Source organism: Phocoena sinus, chromosome 13 (assembly GCF_008692025.1).
Source record: "Phocoena sinus isolate mPhoSin1 chromosome 13, mPhoSin1.pri, whole genome shotgun sequence".
Lineage (NCBI taxonomy): Eukaryota > Metazoa > Chordata > Mammalia > Artiodactyla > Phocoenidae > Phocoena > Phocoena sinus.
This window is the reverse complement of record NC_045775.1, coordinates 51,606,391-51,623,882: the sequence shown is the minus strand read 5'-3', so window position 1 is coordinate 51,623,882 and position 17,492 is coordinate 51,606,391. Positions and strand designations below refer to the sequence as shown.

Here is a 17,492-nt window from a genome sequence, read left to right as displayed (position 1 = left end):
TACTTTTTTCTTATTGATGGGCTGGAATTTGTGGGAAGTTTTATGGGCTAATTTATGAATATGAGATTTCTGGTCTGATTGAGTAGTCACTAGTAGATCTACCTCTTTGTGTCCTGTTCATTCCCTCCACCCCTATCAGTCACAGGTTATGGCTTAGTCACTGTAGGGTCCTGGTTCCCCAGTATTATGCCTGGATTAGAGATGGAGGTGGGCAGGTATAAGACAAACTACCGCCCCCCACTCCCACCCCAGGGAGTATCTTTCAGCTTCCCAGATGCCATTTTGAACTCTCCATGTAGCTATCCATCCCTAGTTAGCACTACTCTTGAGTCTGTTGACTCTGACTAGAAGCTGCTGATGTTGCTATAGGTTTATTCGCTGCTTGACAATGGAGTATAGACATGGAATGGAGGGTTCTTTGGGACTTAATGGTCTGCAGAATCCTACTACCTGCCTGGTGTAGATTCTCCCCCTGGAGAAGAGCCTGACATTGTGCCCCTCATGGCTGCCCGCTTGGCTAGTCCCCAGGTGTTAACACTGCACAAGTTACCCAGACCTCTAAGCAGCTTGAATTCTAGGCCGACCTTAGATACCTAGGCTTTACCTAACCAGTCCTGGGTTGGTCCTCTCTGGGAGACCCACAGCTTTGGGCCATGTTGGGCCATGAAGTGGGCAGAGCCCACTTCACCTTGGCAGTGGGTGGCAGGCAACAGCTTGGAGCCCATGTTTCCAACAAGCGTTGGCCTTGACTTGCTAAAGGGATGTCTTAAAGGTGAAGGAAGGGTGAAATCTTACTTTCTTCACAGCTAAACATCCTAGAAAGGAGAACTAATCTTCAGTGTAGTTTTTATAGCGCTTTTCAAGCCTTTTAGCCTTCCTTTTTCTAAAATCTACATGGGACCTTTGCATATTGAACCTTTCCTAGGAGAAAAATGTCTGTCAAAATGGTACAGACCCTCCTTCCCTTCTACCTTTCCTGTCTGTCCTTCCCAGCAATCTTGTCCTTCCTCATCTTGTGCTCTCCAAAGTGGCTGAACTATGGATTGACCAGGGTTTCCAAAACATCCTAGTCTTTCCCAATCCCTGGTACAAGAGGACTGATTGGTCTTGCTTGTCCCAGTTGGCACGAGTCTGAGCTCTTCCAGCTGTCTTTGTGGTGGTGCAGTGTAGACAGTGATTAAGAGTCTCTGGAGCCAGACTGCCAGCCTGGTTCAAATCCTGACCCTACCAATTACCAGTGATGTGATCCTAGGCACGTTACTTATGCTGTCTCTGTCTCACCTTCTTTATAAGTAAAATGGGGATAATGATAGTATCTACCTCATAGTGTTAACATATATGAAGTACTTAGAATAATGCCTGCTCATGGTAATCTTTCCTGTGGTGAAATCATCAGTTATTTCTGTATCTAAGAAAGTTATCATGGAACCACTTCCCCTGCCCACCCACACTGTATTGACCACTTTCCCATTCCAATATTAGCAGCTTTTAGTCTGTGATGATCCATCTATCTTAAAGTGTATACTAGTTATATTGTGGTTCCAGCTTAGGTTTGCTTACATAATGAATTTCCTTTTAGAATCAAACCTTTTTTTCCCCCTCCTCTTCCTTTCATAGAGTTTAATTCTCAAATAATGTTTTTATTTTGTTTTCTTTTGTTTCAAGGAAAAGACGAAAGATAGATTTTTCACCATAAGTTTGTAGCCAGGGTGGTAGTGGGGCCTTCCTCCAAACAGTGCCATGCCTTTGGCTTTCCCATGGAATGGTGGGCTGGGATGATAAGTAAGGTCTGGCTTTGACATCAGAAACATCTAGCTCTGCCATTTAATCATGTTCCCTTGGGCAAAGTACTTAACCTTTCAGAAGCTTGGTGTTCTTTTATTTAATACCTACCTCATAAGGTTATAAAAAGGATTGAGTGAAATAATGTATGCAGAATTTTAGCTCAGTACCTGGTATGTAATAAGTGCTCAATAAGTGGTATTTATTATTATCATTGCTATTTTTAGTAGAGATTGGGATTAGAGGTGTGATGATGACTATTCCTTGGGATTCTCTTGTAGATTGTTTAAGACAAATTGGGTTTCTACCAAAGGATGGGAATGAAAGTCTTAGCACTGTTATGTCTCTGATTTTTTTTTTCTTTATCTGCTTTCCAAAGGCTTTAATTTTTCATCCTCTGGGAGAGAAGATGTAGATGTGAGAACATTAGGAAATGGTAAGATTGTGACAGTATCACTTGACTGGAACTAACTTTCAGATTATCACCCTTTTCAGACAGCAGCTTTTTTGTAGTCACTTAGTCATAATCAAAGTTGGCAGAGCCCAGAGCTTCTCCATGTGAGGAAGCCTTGTGGATTATGGAGCTACCCTTGTAAATTATATGACTATGTTTTAACAGGGATCATTTCTTCAGAGGCCATCTTTATTGAATACCTGTAGGTTATAAGGGACTTCTATGTGCATTAACAAAGAGGTGCCTGATTTTTTCCAAAACTTTGATAATTAATTGTTCCTTTTAATAACATTTCAGTACCAGTACAATTTTCAAAATGCACCTCATTTAAATTGCAAAATGTCTTCATTTAAAAAGTGCTTCTGCTCTCTTAGCCTTCATTTCTCTCATTTTACATTGTTGCATTACAAGAAGGATGATGAGAGTAATCCTCAGGTATTCGAGATTTATAGTCCCTTCTTCTCATGGAATCTCAGCTTTTCATTTCACTAGGCTAGGAGAATGTATTTCAATTTGGTATACCTGGGCATAGCTGCATGTGACAACATTATGTTAGTGTAACCAAGTCAATTAGTGGCTGTTTGGATTTGATTTTGTAATTAACACAGGCTTGTTCATGGACTTTTGGGAAAGCAGTCGTTTTTACATATTGCCTGTCCTGGGGTTTAGCAGCCCCCAAAAAGCCCCTTGATTCTTTTCACACATTCTTCTCTCCCCCAGATGTAGTCATGTCACTAAACTTTCAGTCCTCTAGAGCTCACCTCGTTTTTTCACACCTCCTAACCCTCTTGCATTAGCCCAAATGTTAACTCCATCAACACGTTTCTGTTTCATGACGGGGTGTGTGCTGCCAGGAAGGCCCTTTGCAATTGAGCTGGTGAATCCTCATAGAGTACATTTCACTTCACAAGAAATTAAGGAACTTCAGCAGGTAAACCACTTCATGACATGGAAATTGTCATGTTTCTGCAACTCTGTAACTGAACTAGAGTTGCTAATTGTTTTTCTTTCTCTAATACTACAGAAAATTAATAACTCGTCTAACAAAATCCAAGTCCGTGACTTGCAGCTTGTCACAAGGTAAGGGTAGGATCACTGGAGATGTTTTCAAGAGGGGAGTTTTGGTTGTATATCATTTATCTGATAAGGGATTTGTATCCAGAATATGTAAAGAACTCCTACAACTCAATAATAAGAAAATAACTCAATTAAAAATGGAGAGATGATTAAGTGAACATTTCTCCAAAAAGGATACACAAAATAACCAGTGAATACATGAAAAAATGCTCAACATCATTAGTCATTAGAGAAATGCAAATCAAAACCACAGTGAGATCCCACTTCACAAAAAGACAGAAAATAACAAGTATTGGCAAGGATATGGAGAAATTGGATCCCTCATACATTGCTGTGGGATTATAAGTGGTGCCACTTTGCAAAACAGTTTAGCAGTTTCTCAAAAAGTTAAATATAGAGTAACCATATGGCCCAGCAGTTCCACTTCTAGATGTATACCCACGAGAAATGGAAATGTACATCCACACAGAGACTTCTGCATGAATGTTTATAGTAGCATTACTCATAATAGCAAAAAAGTAGAAACAACCCAAATGTCTATGGATGAACAAAATGTGAATGTGGTATATCCATACAGTGGAATATCATTTAGTAATAAAAAGGGATGAAGTACAGATACATGCTACAACATGGATGAACCTTGAAAACATTATAAAGTGAAAGAAGCTAGATATCAAATATCACTTATTGTGTATTTTACAATATTCACATTTTAATATATGAAATGTTCAGAGTAGGAAAATCTATAGAGACAGAAAGTCAACAAGTGGTTGCCAAGGGCTGGGGGAAATGAGGAATGAGAAGTGATTGCAAATAGGCGCGGAGTTTCTCTTCTGGGGTGATGAAAGTGTTCTAAAGTTAGATTGTGGTAATAGCTGCACAACTCTGTAAACGTACTAAAAATCACTGAATCGTTCAGTTACACAGGGGAATTGTATGTAAATTATATCTCAATAAATCTATTTTTAAAGAAAGAGAAGTTTGGGGCAAGTCTTGTCTGTATTTTATATATTCAGACAAACTTTCTTTTATTGTTTTTGTTTAGAGAGGCAATAGGTCATATGAAAGAAGGTGAAGAAGAAAAGACCAAGACCTATAGTGCCTTAATATGGACAAATAAAGCAATACAGAGGAAGGACCTTGGATTCCTAGATGACATAAAGGTAGTTCAGTGCTCTAATTCTTTTATTTTTCTACTGCCTATAAAAGAGTCCTTTGTCTTCTCGTTTATTACCAACAAGTCATAGCGCATAGGCTTTGGGGACTGTGAGACCTGGTTCTAAATCTTGCCTTTGCCATTTACTAGTTAAATGACTGGGCAATTCATCTAACCTGTGTGAGAAGCAGTGTTGCTAGTGATTAAGAGTCTGACTCCAAGGACAGATCGTCTGGGTGCAAATCCTGGTTCTGCATTTCTTAGTTGTGTGACTTTGGACAAGTTGCTTAGCCTCTTAATGCTTCAGTTTCTTCATCTGTAAAATTAGTTAGAAGAATTAAACAGGGTTAGCCATATAAAGCCCTTAGAATAGAATCTGGCACATAGAAAACACTCAGCAATGCTATTATTATATTTGGCCATTTGCAAAAAGGAAATAGAAAATAGAACTTATCTAATAGAATTGATGCTCAGATTAAGTGCATAAATAAAACATGTTGTTAATAGGGCTTCCCTGGTGGCACAGTGGTTGAGAGTCCACCTGCCGATGCAGGGGACACTGGTTCGTGCCCCTGTCTGGGAAGATCCCACATGCCACGGAGCGGCTGGGCCCGTGAGCCATGGCTGCTGAGCCTGCGCGTCCAGAGCCTGTGCTCCGCAACGGGAGAGGCCACAACAGTGAGAGGCCCGCGTACCACAAAAAAAAAAAAAAAAAAAAAAGAGCAACTCCAAATGGCCAAGAATCATTTGAAAAGATGTTCCACCTCCAGATTGAAGTAACAATAAGACATCACTTTATTCTTCTGAGACTAAAAATACCTGTTGGTTGGAGGGAGGAGAAGGCTAGTTATATACATTTTCAGTAGAAATGTAAGTGTTTCAGCCTTTTTGGAAAACAATGTGGCAGTGACTGTAAAAATAAAAAACAGACTGGTCTTCTACCCAGTACTTCCACTACTGGCAGGACAAGAAATAAAACTCCAGTGCATAAGGATATGTGCACAAGGATGTTTGTTGACTTTGTTCAGAGTGACAAAATCAACAACAAAACTGGAAGCAAAAATGAATTTCCTTCAATAAGGAAATGGTAGAACACGTTGGAATATTATGCAGCTGTTTAAAAAAACTAAAACAGCATGTGATCCCATTTAATTTACATTATTGTGTGTATATATGCCTAAAACTGTTGGAAGAAAAGATAGAGGTAGGTCTACATCTAGGACTTGTAGGAACACCCATGATATTACCGGAAAAAAGCAAGGTGCAGAATAACGTTTATAGTATGAGTGTTTTGGTGAAAACATACATGTCATTAACCTGCTTAGAGAAGTTTACCTATAAAATGAGGGGTGGACTAGATGATCCCCAGTGGGCCCTCCACTTCTCAGGTTCTGTGATTCCAAATCTAAGGCCTTCTGGCCTTTGGCCCTATTATCTAGGGTCTTTAGGATGATAGTTATGCTATAGACAGATATCCTTAAGATTGCAAGACACATTTGTAAACCTCTATTCTATCACATGTGTACATGTATACAGCTCATTTAGAATGCTGTGGGGAAAATAAAAACTCATTTTAAAAATAGATTTACAGTTTGGGAGTAGCCATAGAGCTGATTCAGAAATGATGCTGAAAGATGATTGTTATAGGTACACACTAAGTAGTGAAAGGGTCTGATTTAATGGCCCACCGCCCAATTGGACTGATGAGACTAGGTGACGTCTAATAATTTTTTTAAAGTGTTAGGGTTAAAACATTTTTCAGATATTCCTATTGGCATCAAAAATAAAAAAAACTGAGTTACTGCCCCATTCTGAGAAAAGGTCACTTCAGACTTACCACTTGCCTCCTTTTTTTTTAAGGGCAACCTACTTCTAAGGAAAAAAGTCACCTGCGTATGTTTCTGAAAATTCAGTATGGGGACAGCAGAGTGCAGTGTTGGAGTAAATGAAGCGGTTTCCTTTCATTTGCTAGACACAAGCAACCAAAAACGACACGCAAGTGTGTTGATCTGAGTGTTATGTTGGAAGCAGTGGTGCATCTACTAGCTCAGTTGTACCTCCATTGACTGCTCCTGGGTCAGAGTCCAGGGAGTGACTCGAGGTAAAGGAAACAGAGGGGAAGGGCACACCTTAGCGAGTCACTCCTTTAAAGGCCAGCTGGTTCTGTGCTCTTAAGTGGAGGCCATATCTTTATCGATTCTATAATAATTCAGCCTTGTCCTTTTTTTGGTCTTTTTGGCCAGAGTAATGTTAAACGTTGTGGAAACAACTTATCTCATCAGAACAAAGTGCTTCTAAAAATCAAAGAATTATAGAATCGTAAGGAGGAGTCACTGACTCACTGCTCTGATAAAAGCAGTCATACCATTTCAAGTGTACTCTTTGTCAGAACCTGCTCTTCTTTCTTGGTACAGAACTTGGTAGGGGGAGACCAGACAGAAATCTTTCTTTTCTCAGCATGGCTTTAGGCACTCACTAATCATGTAAATCAGGCAGGAGTTGTTCCTACAAGAAATTTCAGAGGATTCAAAGTTCTTATGAGCCTGAGTTGCTGGTTATGCCCAATATCTTTTTTTTTTTTTTTTCCCGATACGTGGGCCTCTCACTGTTGCGGCCTCTCCCGTTGCAGAGCACAGGCTCCGGACATGCAGGCTCAGCGGCCATGGCTCACGGGCCCAGCCGCTCTGCGGCATGTGGGATCTTCCTGGACCGGGGCACGAACCTGTGTCCGCCGCATAGGCAGGCGGACTCCCAACCACTGCGCCACCAGGGAAGCCCAACCTCTATTTCTTAATTTATATCTTGTGACATAAAAGGACATCTCTAATTGTGAGAAAAACAAGACTTTGTCCCTAAAAACCTGAGTTGTAAAGAAACATGCAGTATTATTCTCAAGTAACCTGAACTGGGCTAACAAATATTGAGAGGTCCTGGTTTATTGTACGCACTTATTTGTAATTATTATTTGGAAATACCACCCTAGACAGAGATGCAGCTGTTAATTTTCCAGATAAGTCCTTTTGTATAACCAAAAAAAAAAAATTCTGTGAGTAGGTATATGGCTCTCCCTAAAACATGGACACTGCCCAGGCACACAGGTGATGCTCATGTCCCACCTTCTACACCATTTCTCACCTCAGTCTGAAATCCCCACTATTAGGTCACTCTGTTGGGTTAGGGAAAAAAAAGGTAAGAACATTATCTTTTAGAAGAGCTCTATTTAAAGGGCAGGATAAGACTCCAGGGTCCAATCAATTTGTTAATATTAGAGCAAAAGAGACCTTGGGTATCATTTACTTCAAAGCCTTTTTTTTAAATGGCATACTGGGGCCCAGAAAATGAGTAATTGTGGCCTAGGTTATAGGAAGTCTCACAGAATCTGAACCTTAGAGGATACAATTTATGATAGTATTAGTTTCTATCCTGACAGTGATAGATGGGGGTGCCTGTAGTGAGCCATGGATGAACAAAGAAGATGCTAAAATGGGCTTCGCTGGGCGGCAAAGCTGACGCATGGTTATCATATCCTCCTCTAGGACTTAAAGATTGACCAGAAGACACCTTTACGGGTCCTTCACCGGAGGCCCCTGGCTGTGAGAACTCGCATCATTCACTCCATGGAGACACACTACGTGGATGAGCACCATTTCCGCCTCTACCTGAAGACTCAGGCAGGAACGTATCCTTTCACCGTCTTGTGTAGCACTAATCTAACCAGAATCATATTGGGAAAGTTCATGCTGCCCTAGAAAAGAGGTTCAACCTTATCTCGGAACAGTTCGGGAAAGGTTTGGGCTGGAGAAGAATCCTTTTTGTTTTTTTTTTTTTTTTTTGGTCTGGAGTGTTTTTACCCGTTAAATTTGTGTTTTTCAAGATGACATATTAAACCACGAGGCAGCAGCGAATTCAATGTGAACCTTAAAATTTTTAGTGTCTCACATCATGCTGAGGTGCTGAGGGCATAGTAAGTGCTCAGGGAACACTTTTAATTGATTCATTCATCGATTCATGTCTTTACACATTTTGCAAGGCACATATTCATGACCACATTTGAGTCCTTTCAGCATTTCGAGCATTTGCCCCAAATGATTAAACAGGGATGGTAGATGGGAATGGCCCTACTTTACATGTAGACCATCACATTATTTGGCCACTGGCCCAGAACAAGAGAATAGTCCCAGTTTGATCACTTGTTCATAACTTACCCTGCTTTGTGTGGTTTTGTATCATATCTTAGTTTCTGGTTAAAATATATCAGGGAGCTGCCATAGTCTTAGCTTTAGTTTAGTTTTCAAAGGTGCTCCTAGTTTTTGTTTGTTTCTTGGCTTTATATTATTTTGTGATCCAATAGCATGAAGCATGAAACCTTCTAATTAGTATAAAACTAGTGACATACTTATTGGATACAATAGAGGGAAAAGTGTCATTTTAATCACCAAATAGCATTCTCACTATATTGCTATAATTAGTCTGCCTCTCCTTTCCCATCAACATTCTCTCCCCTCTTCTTTCCCTACTCCACCCCAGGACTGACTAAGCTGAAACAGGTACAGGTTATTTACTCCTAAAATCTTCTAAATTTTTGCAGTTTGGATCTATTTAGACCAGTGGGCTTGGAGCACATTTGCCTATTGTAGATGGAATGTGGATGGAATTTCAAAGAAATCACAGATTTTAAAAACATTTTTACCTAATTTCAGCTTTGGTTTTGGTGTGCTAGGAAGAAATGCAATGGTCTTATGGAGAAGCTAATGTCTTTTCAATCTCATTAACATATTTTAGAACCAGCCATGTACATGTACTTAAGGCATTAGCTAAGAAAGGCTATTTGGTAAAACTTTATTTTTTTATAAATTTATTTATTTTATTTAGTTATTTTTGGCTGCGTTGGGTCTTCGTTGCTGCACGCGGGCTTTCTCTAGTCGCGGCTAGTGGGGGCTACTCTGTTGTGGTATGTGGGCTTCTCATTGCGGTGGCTTCTCTTGTTGCAGAGCACGGGCTCTAGGCACGCGGGCGCAGTAGTTGTGGCTCACGGGCTCTAGAGCACAAACTCAGTAGTTGCGGTGCATGGGCTTAGTTGCTCCATGGCATGTGGGATCTTCCCGGACCATGGCTCAAACCCATTTCCCCTGCATTGGCAGGCAGATTCTTAACCACTGCACCACCAGGGAAGTCCCTATTTGGTAAAAGTTTAGATACCACGTGGTTATACACAGAAGTATGTGAATTTTTTTCGTATATTGCTCAGTATAATGAAGTAGTTCATTTGACTTATACCTCATAAAAAACATTCTGGACCTGTTAACTGGTTATTCTGGGGCTTTTTGGTCATCTCCCCTCATCATTGCTACTTAGAAGTAGCACTCTCTAAAGAAGTGAGAGAAAAAGGACAATTGTTGAGTAATTATGAGTTTAGCAAAGAAGACAGTTAATAGATAATTATATGCCTTATGCTTGAGTCAAAACATTTGGTGAAAGTATAGTAAACAAACTATCAGAAAGTGAGGAGGACATAATGTCAGCATATTATGGTATTAACTTTTTATTTATCATCTGAGAATAAACTTTTTTATATTCAAATTATATTAATTTTTATACTAAGTGCTGCTTTATAGACACAACAATGCTAAATGAGTGTTTACTGAATGCTGGCAAAAACACATCTTTCAGATAAAATACTGTTAAGATTATAGTAGAGTTCTGTGTAAGGAGTGTTAAGGTCATCTGAATAATTCTAGGATCAGTCATTGACTTTGAAATTTTGAAGATCTATGAGGAAAACACACACAAAAAGAATTAGGTCTATTGCTAACCATGCAAGAGTTGCAAACAACTAAAATTTACGTCCTTTGATGATCCTTCTGAAGGGCCTTCATCAAGTCTAAATTAATAAGTTCATTTTCTCTCCCATCCTGTTGCTGTTGTCACTGGATCATGTTATAAGGAAAGCCATCATTGAGGTCACTCTATGAGTGACCCTGTGAAAACCTACCATTTGGCAGCCGCCTGCTGTCATTATCGAAAAATGATGAGACCAAAAAGATGACCAAATAGAATCTGTGGCAAAAAAGAAAATAGCTGAGGGTTTTTTTTACTATAGTTAATTTAAAAAATCCATATTCAAACCTTGGCACTTGGAGATGAGCCAAAAGAAAAGTCATGACTCTTGGGAAGTTTGACATGGGCCCTAGGTCCCAGTGTTGGCTGCCAGGCTGGTAGGAACCAGTTTGCCATCCTTAGTTTATTTATTGCCATAGCTGTAATTTCTAAGACATACATCCCAAGTCATGGCTCAGAAATAAACTCCCTTTTATAACCTTTCTGCTTTTGTTTGTCATTTCCCCTTCAACCTGTCAAATCTCATCAAACAGTTGGTGTTGCATGGTTATCTTCATTTTTTCCTTAAACAAAACCCAGCTACATTAAAGAGTTTGTACATGGAGACTTTGGAAGAACGAAGCCGAACATTTGCTCTCTGATGGATGTGACTGCAGATATTCTTGAGCTGGATGTTGAGGTAAACCATTTTATTGTGGAAATGCCTGTTTGTACACTGAATCAGCCAAGGTTATGCTTTTTTAGCATTAAACCAAATAGTACTATTCACTTTAATAGGTATTTGAAAACAGTCAAAATCTCACAGTAGCATTGAATTGCAGGGAGGGACTATCTTCAGAATTTTTATTTTTTAAAAAACACAAGGTCTCATTTATAATCCTTGCAAATATATAGCTAATTTACTAACTGTGCTTTACATATGACATGAGATCTAAACCCTTAAACCAAGCAAGGAAATGAAGTTGTAAGTGCCCTTCATATATCCTTTGGACTCTCTTATAAAGAATTTAAGGCAGCCTCCTCAGAAACATATATTCAGGACAGGGATAGAAAATGGGATGAGCTAATTGTTATAAATAAAAGCAGTTCTATAAGGGTTCTGTGATGTGGTATAAGAGAAATTCTCTGCTCTTATAGTCTAAATTGAAATCAGATTACATTCTTAAGTAATTAGAAGAATGGAATGAATGGATCTTTCAGACAATTCTCCATAAACATTTTTCTCATTTGAGCATCAATAGGTATTGAGTCACGAGTTGTGCACTTTGGTAAATATCTGGTTAAGAACAGCTTCCCCACACCCCACACAAAAAAAGGAATTTTTGCACTTGGGAATAATCTCAGTATAAATAAAAAGAAGTGGGTATAATTGCCTAGTATGAAAACAGCCATGGTAATCAAATGATCACTGGAACGTCATTGCTTTACCAGCACTTCTCTTGAGCGCGTTCAGATTAGATTTTATACACCTGTGGTACAACCAGTGCTAGCATCTTCAAGGTTGCAGGGAGTCTGCTTAGTAAGACTATCATTTTGAGGAAGACCACCTTCTCTTAAAGAAAATCCCAAATGCATTCATCTTCTTTGACCTTAATTCTTAGGACAGCTTAGGAGTGTCAAAGAGCCAAAGGCTGGGGTTTCTCAGCCCTGATTGTCCATTGCAATCACCTGTAGAGTTTTTAAAACCCTACAAACATGCCTACCTTCCCCTGACCTCAACACATACAAGATTGTGATCAGTAATGTTTGTTTTTCAGGCTTGAGAAACCACCCATTAATTTATATATGGGTGTTTGTTTTATGGCTATATTCTGAAACAAAACCAAAGTATTTCTTGGCATCTGTAAAAGATACACACACACACACACATACTTATTTGGGCTTTTCTAATAAAAATTTCCAAATCTGGTAGTGACTCAGATTAATTTTAAAAATAATTTGTAGTAAATCATTTCAGGTTTTACACTTTAAGTCTCAAAAAACGACATGGGTATGGTAGTTATTTTGTTTTTCTTTGTTCGTTTTTTGTATTTTTTTGTTTTAACTTCTAAATTAGGCCCTCTACGGTAGTTAAGGCAAAGTGCAATTTCATACTTCTAATGCCTGGGACTTGATTATTTATGTGGAGACAAATAGTCTGCTACTGTAATTCCATTATGACTTAAAGATCAAGGTTTCGTTCTAGAAGTGCCAAACCAGGATGAGTAGAGATAGATAAATTCAATTTTAAAAGAAACAAAAATTCTGCTGAAGTGACATGCAAAGATCTCTAATCCTTTTCTAGTTGCAGGTGATCTTTCATAACCATTTATTTCACATTTAGTTGCTAAGTTACAAACAAGATTATAAGTATACAGACTACTTGAGTACTGTTAAATGCAAGATGGGAAAATGAAAACAGTCAGAAGACTAAAAGTTCCTGAGACTTCTGAGGGAAAGTTGGTGTTGGCCCCTGCATTATTTGCTACTTTTCCCATAAATAACATTTGAAAAATTTAAACATACTCTAGTCTTGTATTGACCAAAAGGTACAATTAATAACTGGCTGAGTAACCAAATAGTGATTTCAGGAACAGACCTCAGGCCCAAGAATCCTATGTCCTAGAATGGATTTTAGAGTGTGAAATCGTGGTGTTCAATGGCTCTTTTCTTCCAATGCAGTTTCTTCTGTTGCATTATATTAAAACTGCTAGATTTATACAGCATTACCGGCAAATGCTTACTAGAACAATAATGTTTTTTTTTTGTTTTTTTTTTAACAATAATGTTTTAATGACTTGTTTTCTTCTTTCTAGTCTGTAGATGTCGATTGGCCCCCTGCTCTGGATGACTAGCTTTCAATGGGAAACAAAGAGTAGGGTTTTCCAGCAAAATGTGGACGTCCATTCAGCATACACTGTAAGATGGCTGTTTTTACCCACCATAACGGTGTCTTGGAAACCATTTGGATCATGTTGATCTATGTATTTTTAAATTTGTTGTAACATCTCAGGATCTATGTACATGTATATTTTGTGTTGAATTGTTCTAAGGATATCTTATGATTTTTCTCGTTCCTTCTCCAACCCCCCACAAGCCAAACTATGAATAATGAAACCGTTCATTCAGAGAGGTACACAAACAGGATACATTCTCTGAAAATCTGAGAAGCTGTAATTTCTTTCAGCAAAATTGCCCTCCACAGGACAGATACCACTTTTTTTTGTTTTGTTTTTGCGGTACGCGGGCCTCTCACTGTTGTGGCCTCTCCCGTTGCGGAGCACAGGCTCCGGACGCGCAGGCTCAGCGGCCATGGCTCACGGGCCCAGCCGCTCCGCAGCATGTGGGATCTTCCCGGACCGGTGCACAAACCCGCGTCCCCAGCATCAGCAGGCGGACTCTCAACCACTGCGCCACCAGGGAAGCCCAGATACCACTTTTAAAATCAGGTTTAAAATTTTTAAAAGGATCTTGATAAAAGTTACATCTAGATTTATGCAGCACAGTATCCTTGTAATATTCTAAGATACCCAATGCAAATCTGACATCATTAATATTTTTCCCAGTAAGCTTCAAGCAAGCTATTACCAATAGAAGTGTGTTTTGGTACAATTTGTCACAAACCTTAATGACTCCAAGCTACTCTTTTGACAATCTAAAATTGTCAGTACATTTCCTGGGGGAGAGAATGTGAGACCTTAGGAATTGAGGCATACCATAAGAGACTTTCATAAATCTTTTAAATAAGGAGTCCCAAGTGCCTTCAATGACTTCAGTCCCAGGGATAAGATTTTGAAAAATTGACATTGCTAAAGAAAGGTAAGCTGATATTATTCCAGAGTGCTTCAATGTATTATCCAATTTCAAACATCTTCATCTGGTAGATAGGGTATTATCTCCACTTTATAAATATGAAAACCAAAGAATAGAAGTGAACTGACTTATCTAAAAATTGTTAGTTACTTCCATATCTAGGACTAGGACTGAAGTTTCCTGGTCTCTAGGGTCTTTTCTAATAAATCTTATTATTGAGCATCTGCTACATGAAGGAGGCAACCAAGAATGTCATTTTAATGGACATAACCATGAGAATTGACTTTTGGAATTTAGATACCAAATCAGGCTTACAAAAAAATTGCCCAAGTAAATTTCACATGAGCTCATATGATTACCATTTGTTAATTAATCATTAGTTGGTAATACGAAGAGGAAAAACATTAAAGAAGCAAAGAAAATGGATAGATCATTAAGAGAAAAGTTTCAGAAAAGAGTCTCATTAAAATTTCAGATTTAAGTGCAGTTTCCATCACCCTGATTCAACTTTCTGAGCTTATTTTGGAACACATGACTTGGATAGTATTGGATTATTCAATTTCCCATCTCTACATTAAACATAATTCAGAGATACTAAGTTGTATCATTCACCTTAAGAATCAGGAAAACAGTTTAAATGACATGAAGAAATTTCATATGTGAATAATAGCAAATAACTTTTTCATTATTTTCAATGCCGGTAAATGAGAAAGGGATAATAGAAATAAACTTGATAAAAAGGTAAGAATGTTTGTGTGAATGTTTCTCAGTTTGGGGGGAAACTTTGCTACAAAAGAGATTTAAATAATTTGGGAAATCGTCTTTTGCAGGTTTCTTTTTGGCTCAGCTTTGAATTTAGTGGATCTGAAAATGGAAGAATTAAGAATCTCCTTAGCAAACTTAAATTAGAAGACTTGTTTCTTAAATTTCTATTCCTGGGATTACACAAAATTTCAAGAGTAAGCATTAGCTGCAAATACTTATTCCAAATATCCATATGAGACATAGGTTGTTAAAAATTAATGTAGTCTTTATTTAAGCAGAACAGAAGACATTAAGTCATGAGAGTACTACATAGTTTAACTTTTGCCTATATAAAAATATTTTTAAATTACTTTTGTGATCTTCTATAGCTTATTTAAAAAAAAACCAAAAAACAAAAAACACTTAAGAGAAAGGGCCCTTTGTACTTTTAGTATCTCTTTCTCCCAAATATAGTCCGTGGTTTAGTTTAGGAAAAACACCGAGTACCTGGAAAAATGGGGAAAAAAAATTTTTGGTAAAATGAAAAATTTCCCAAGTAAGGTAACTGGTTTCATTTACAAGTTATATGAAATAAATTTAGAAGTTAAATTTCTATTTCCAAAGAGAAAAAGGCATCTTACTTAGATCTTTTGGGGCTTTACTCTTTGATCTTTAAGTCCATATGAGAATGAACTTTGATGTAAGCTTTCTTGAGTTGATTTTTTTAAATGCTGCCCTTTATTATTATAGGGAAAATAAAATTTTCAATTCAATTTTTTCATTTTGAAATAACTTCAGACTTGCAAGAAAAGTACAAAGAATGTTTTTCCCAGAAATGTATCACCCTGAATGCATTAGTAATTCCTACAAACAAGGACAAATTCCGACAAACAAGGACATTCTTCTACTTCCTCACAATGTAACTATCAAAATCAGATTAACACTAACATTACTATTATGTAATCCACAGGACCCCCCCACCCCCACCCCACTCAAATTTCACCAGTTGTCAAAAAATGTCCTTCATAGCCAAGGGATGATACTTTGTATTTAACTATGTCTGTTTAATCTTCACCAATCTGAAACAGTTTGTCTTTCCTTGACTTTCGTTACTTCAACATTTTTTGAGGATTTCAGGCCAGTTATTTTGCAGACTGTTCCTCATTTGGGCTTGGCTGATGTTTCCTTATAATTAGATTCAGTTTGTACCTTTCTAGCAAGAATACCACAGAGGGGAGATTATCTTCTTGCATCTTCTCAGATGTCACAATTTTGATCACTGCAGTTACTGATGACTGGGCTTTGATCAGTTAACGAAGGTGGTGTGTGCCAATCTCCTTCACTTTTACGGTTACCCTTTTTTCCCTTTAATAAGTATCTTGTAGGGAGACCTTCAAACTTTCATTCACTAGTTTTAGCATTTATTGAATATTTTCACCTGACTCTATTACCACAATGATTATCAAATGATCTTCTAATTCCACCATTCCTTTTGGCATTACACTGAAAGGTAGAGCTTTCCCTTCTTCTGGATTCGTGGCGTCCTATTTTATTTGATGGTTTATAATCTGTTACTGACATTTATTTTGATTTCTAAGTGTTGACGTGGCCAGTGGGTGCCCCTTCAAGATGGCTCCTTTGTCCTTGTGACATGTCCCCATCATTCTTAGAGCATGTTCTTACTTTCTAATACAAAGACATTCCAGGCTCATCCTGTATTTCATCTGCACCAGCCCTGGAATGGGCTATTTCTCTAAGAAAAACTGGTTCCTTTTCATGGAAAATGATAGAAAAAAGATCTGGGCACTAGGTGTGCTCACTGCTGTTGTGGCATTGCTGCTACCAAGCCCTCTCATGGCATGCATGCATGCACACACCCCTATATACTTATCTACATATATTGAAAATTATGAGTTTATACCAGTACTTCCGATTCCAACCTTATTCTAGTTTTCCCCCTTTCCACATTTGTAAGTCCTTTCTGAGTGAGAAATCTGGGTCCATTAGCCTTAATATTTTCCTTAATAGATCATTCCCCCTCATAAGTAACCAATCTCCTGTTGCTGCATCCTTATTTCAGATCACTGAGACTCTCCTCCCTACTGCCCTCAAATGTTCCCAGGCTCCACACTGTAATCCCACAATGGGCCACCATCTTTGCCCCCTGTGGCAATAGGTAACTGTACCTTGCTCAGAATAAGCAAATGACTTTTGTCCTGAATTGTTCAGGAAGGGAGAGAGGCAGGAAATAAGTCAGGAAGGCAGAAAATGAAAATCTCTTTAAAAGGCATTTCAATACTCTACAAAAATTATCATTTTATTTTATTTATTTGATTTTTTGCGGTACGTGGGCTTCTCACTGTTGTGGCCTCTCCCGTTGCGGAGCACAGGCTCTGGACGTGTAGGCTCAGCGGCCGTGGCTCACGGGCCCAGCCACTCCGCGGCATGTGGGATCTTCCCCGACTGGGGCACGAACCCGCGTCCCCTGCATCGGCAGGCGGACTCTCAACCACTGCGCCACCAGGGAAGCCCCAAAATTATCACTCTAAAGGACAGTTACATATGTAAGTATATTCAGATACAGCATTCCATAAAAATGTCTAATGTTTCTAAGCAACCAAAACTGCCTTTCTCTTTAAGGAGGATGCT

General features: G+C 38.6%; 1 protein-coding gene across 9 annotated transcripts in view; it reads left to right on the top strand.

Moving 5' to 3' along the window:
- PUS10 (pseudouridine synthase 10) overlaps positions 1–17,123 on the top strand; it is a 68,842-nt gene extending 51,719 nt beyond the window's left edge. For 7 of the 9 annotated variants that reach the window (XM_032652782.1, XM_032652778.1, XM_032652781.1 and 4 more), the window contains exons 12-18: positions 2,162–2,218; positions 3,091–3,167; positions 3,261–3,316; positions 4,359–4,476; positions 8,006–8,148; positions 10,887–10,986; positions 13,103–13,996. In XM_032652782.1, the coding sequence (XP_032508673.1) occupies positions 2,162–2,218; positions 3,091–3,167; positions 3,261–3,316; positions 4,359–4,476; positions 8,006–8,148; positions 10,887–10,986; positions 13,103–13,141 (590 nt within the window). In that variant the 3' untranslated portion in view covers positions 13,142–13,996. Of the gene's footprint in view, positions 1–2,161; positions 2,219–3,090; positions 3,168–3,260; positions 3,317–4,358; positions 4,477–6,329; positions 6,535–8,005; positions 8,149–10,886; positions 10,987–13,102; positions 13,997–14,929 lie in introns of those variants that run through there. The other 2 variants (XR_004352836.1, XM_032652784.1) reach the window with 2 other exon arrangements.
- Positions 17,124–17,492: the final 369 nt, after the last annotated feature.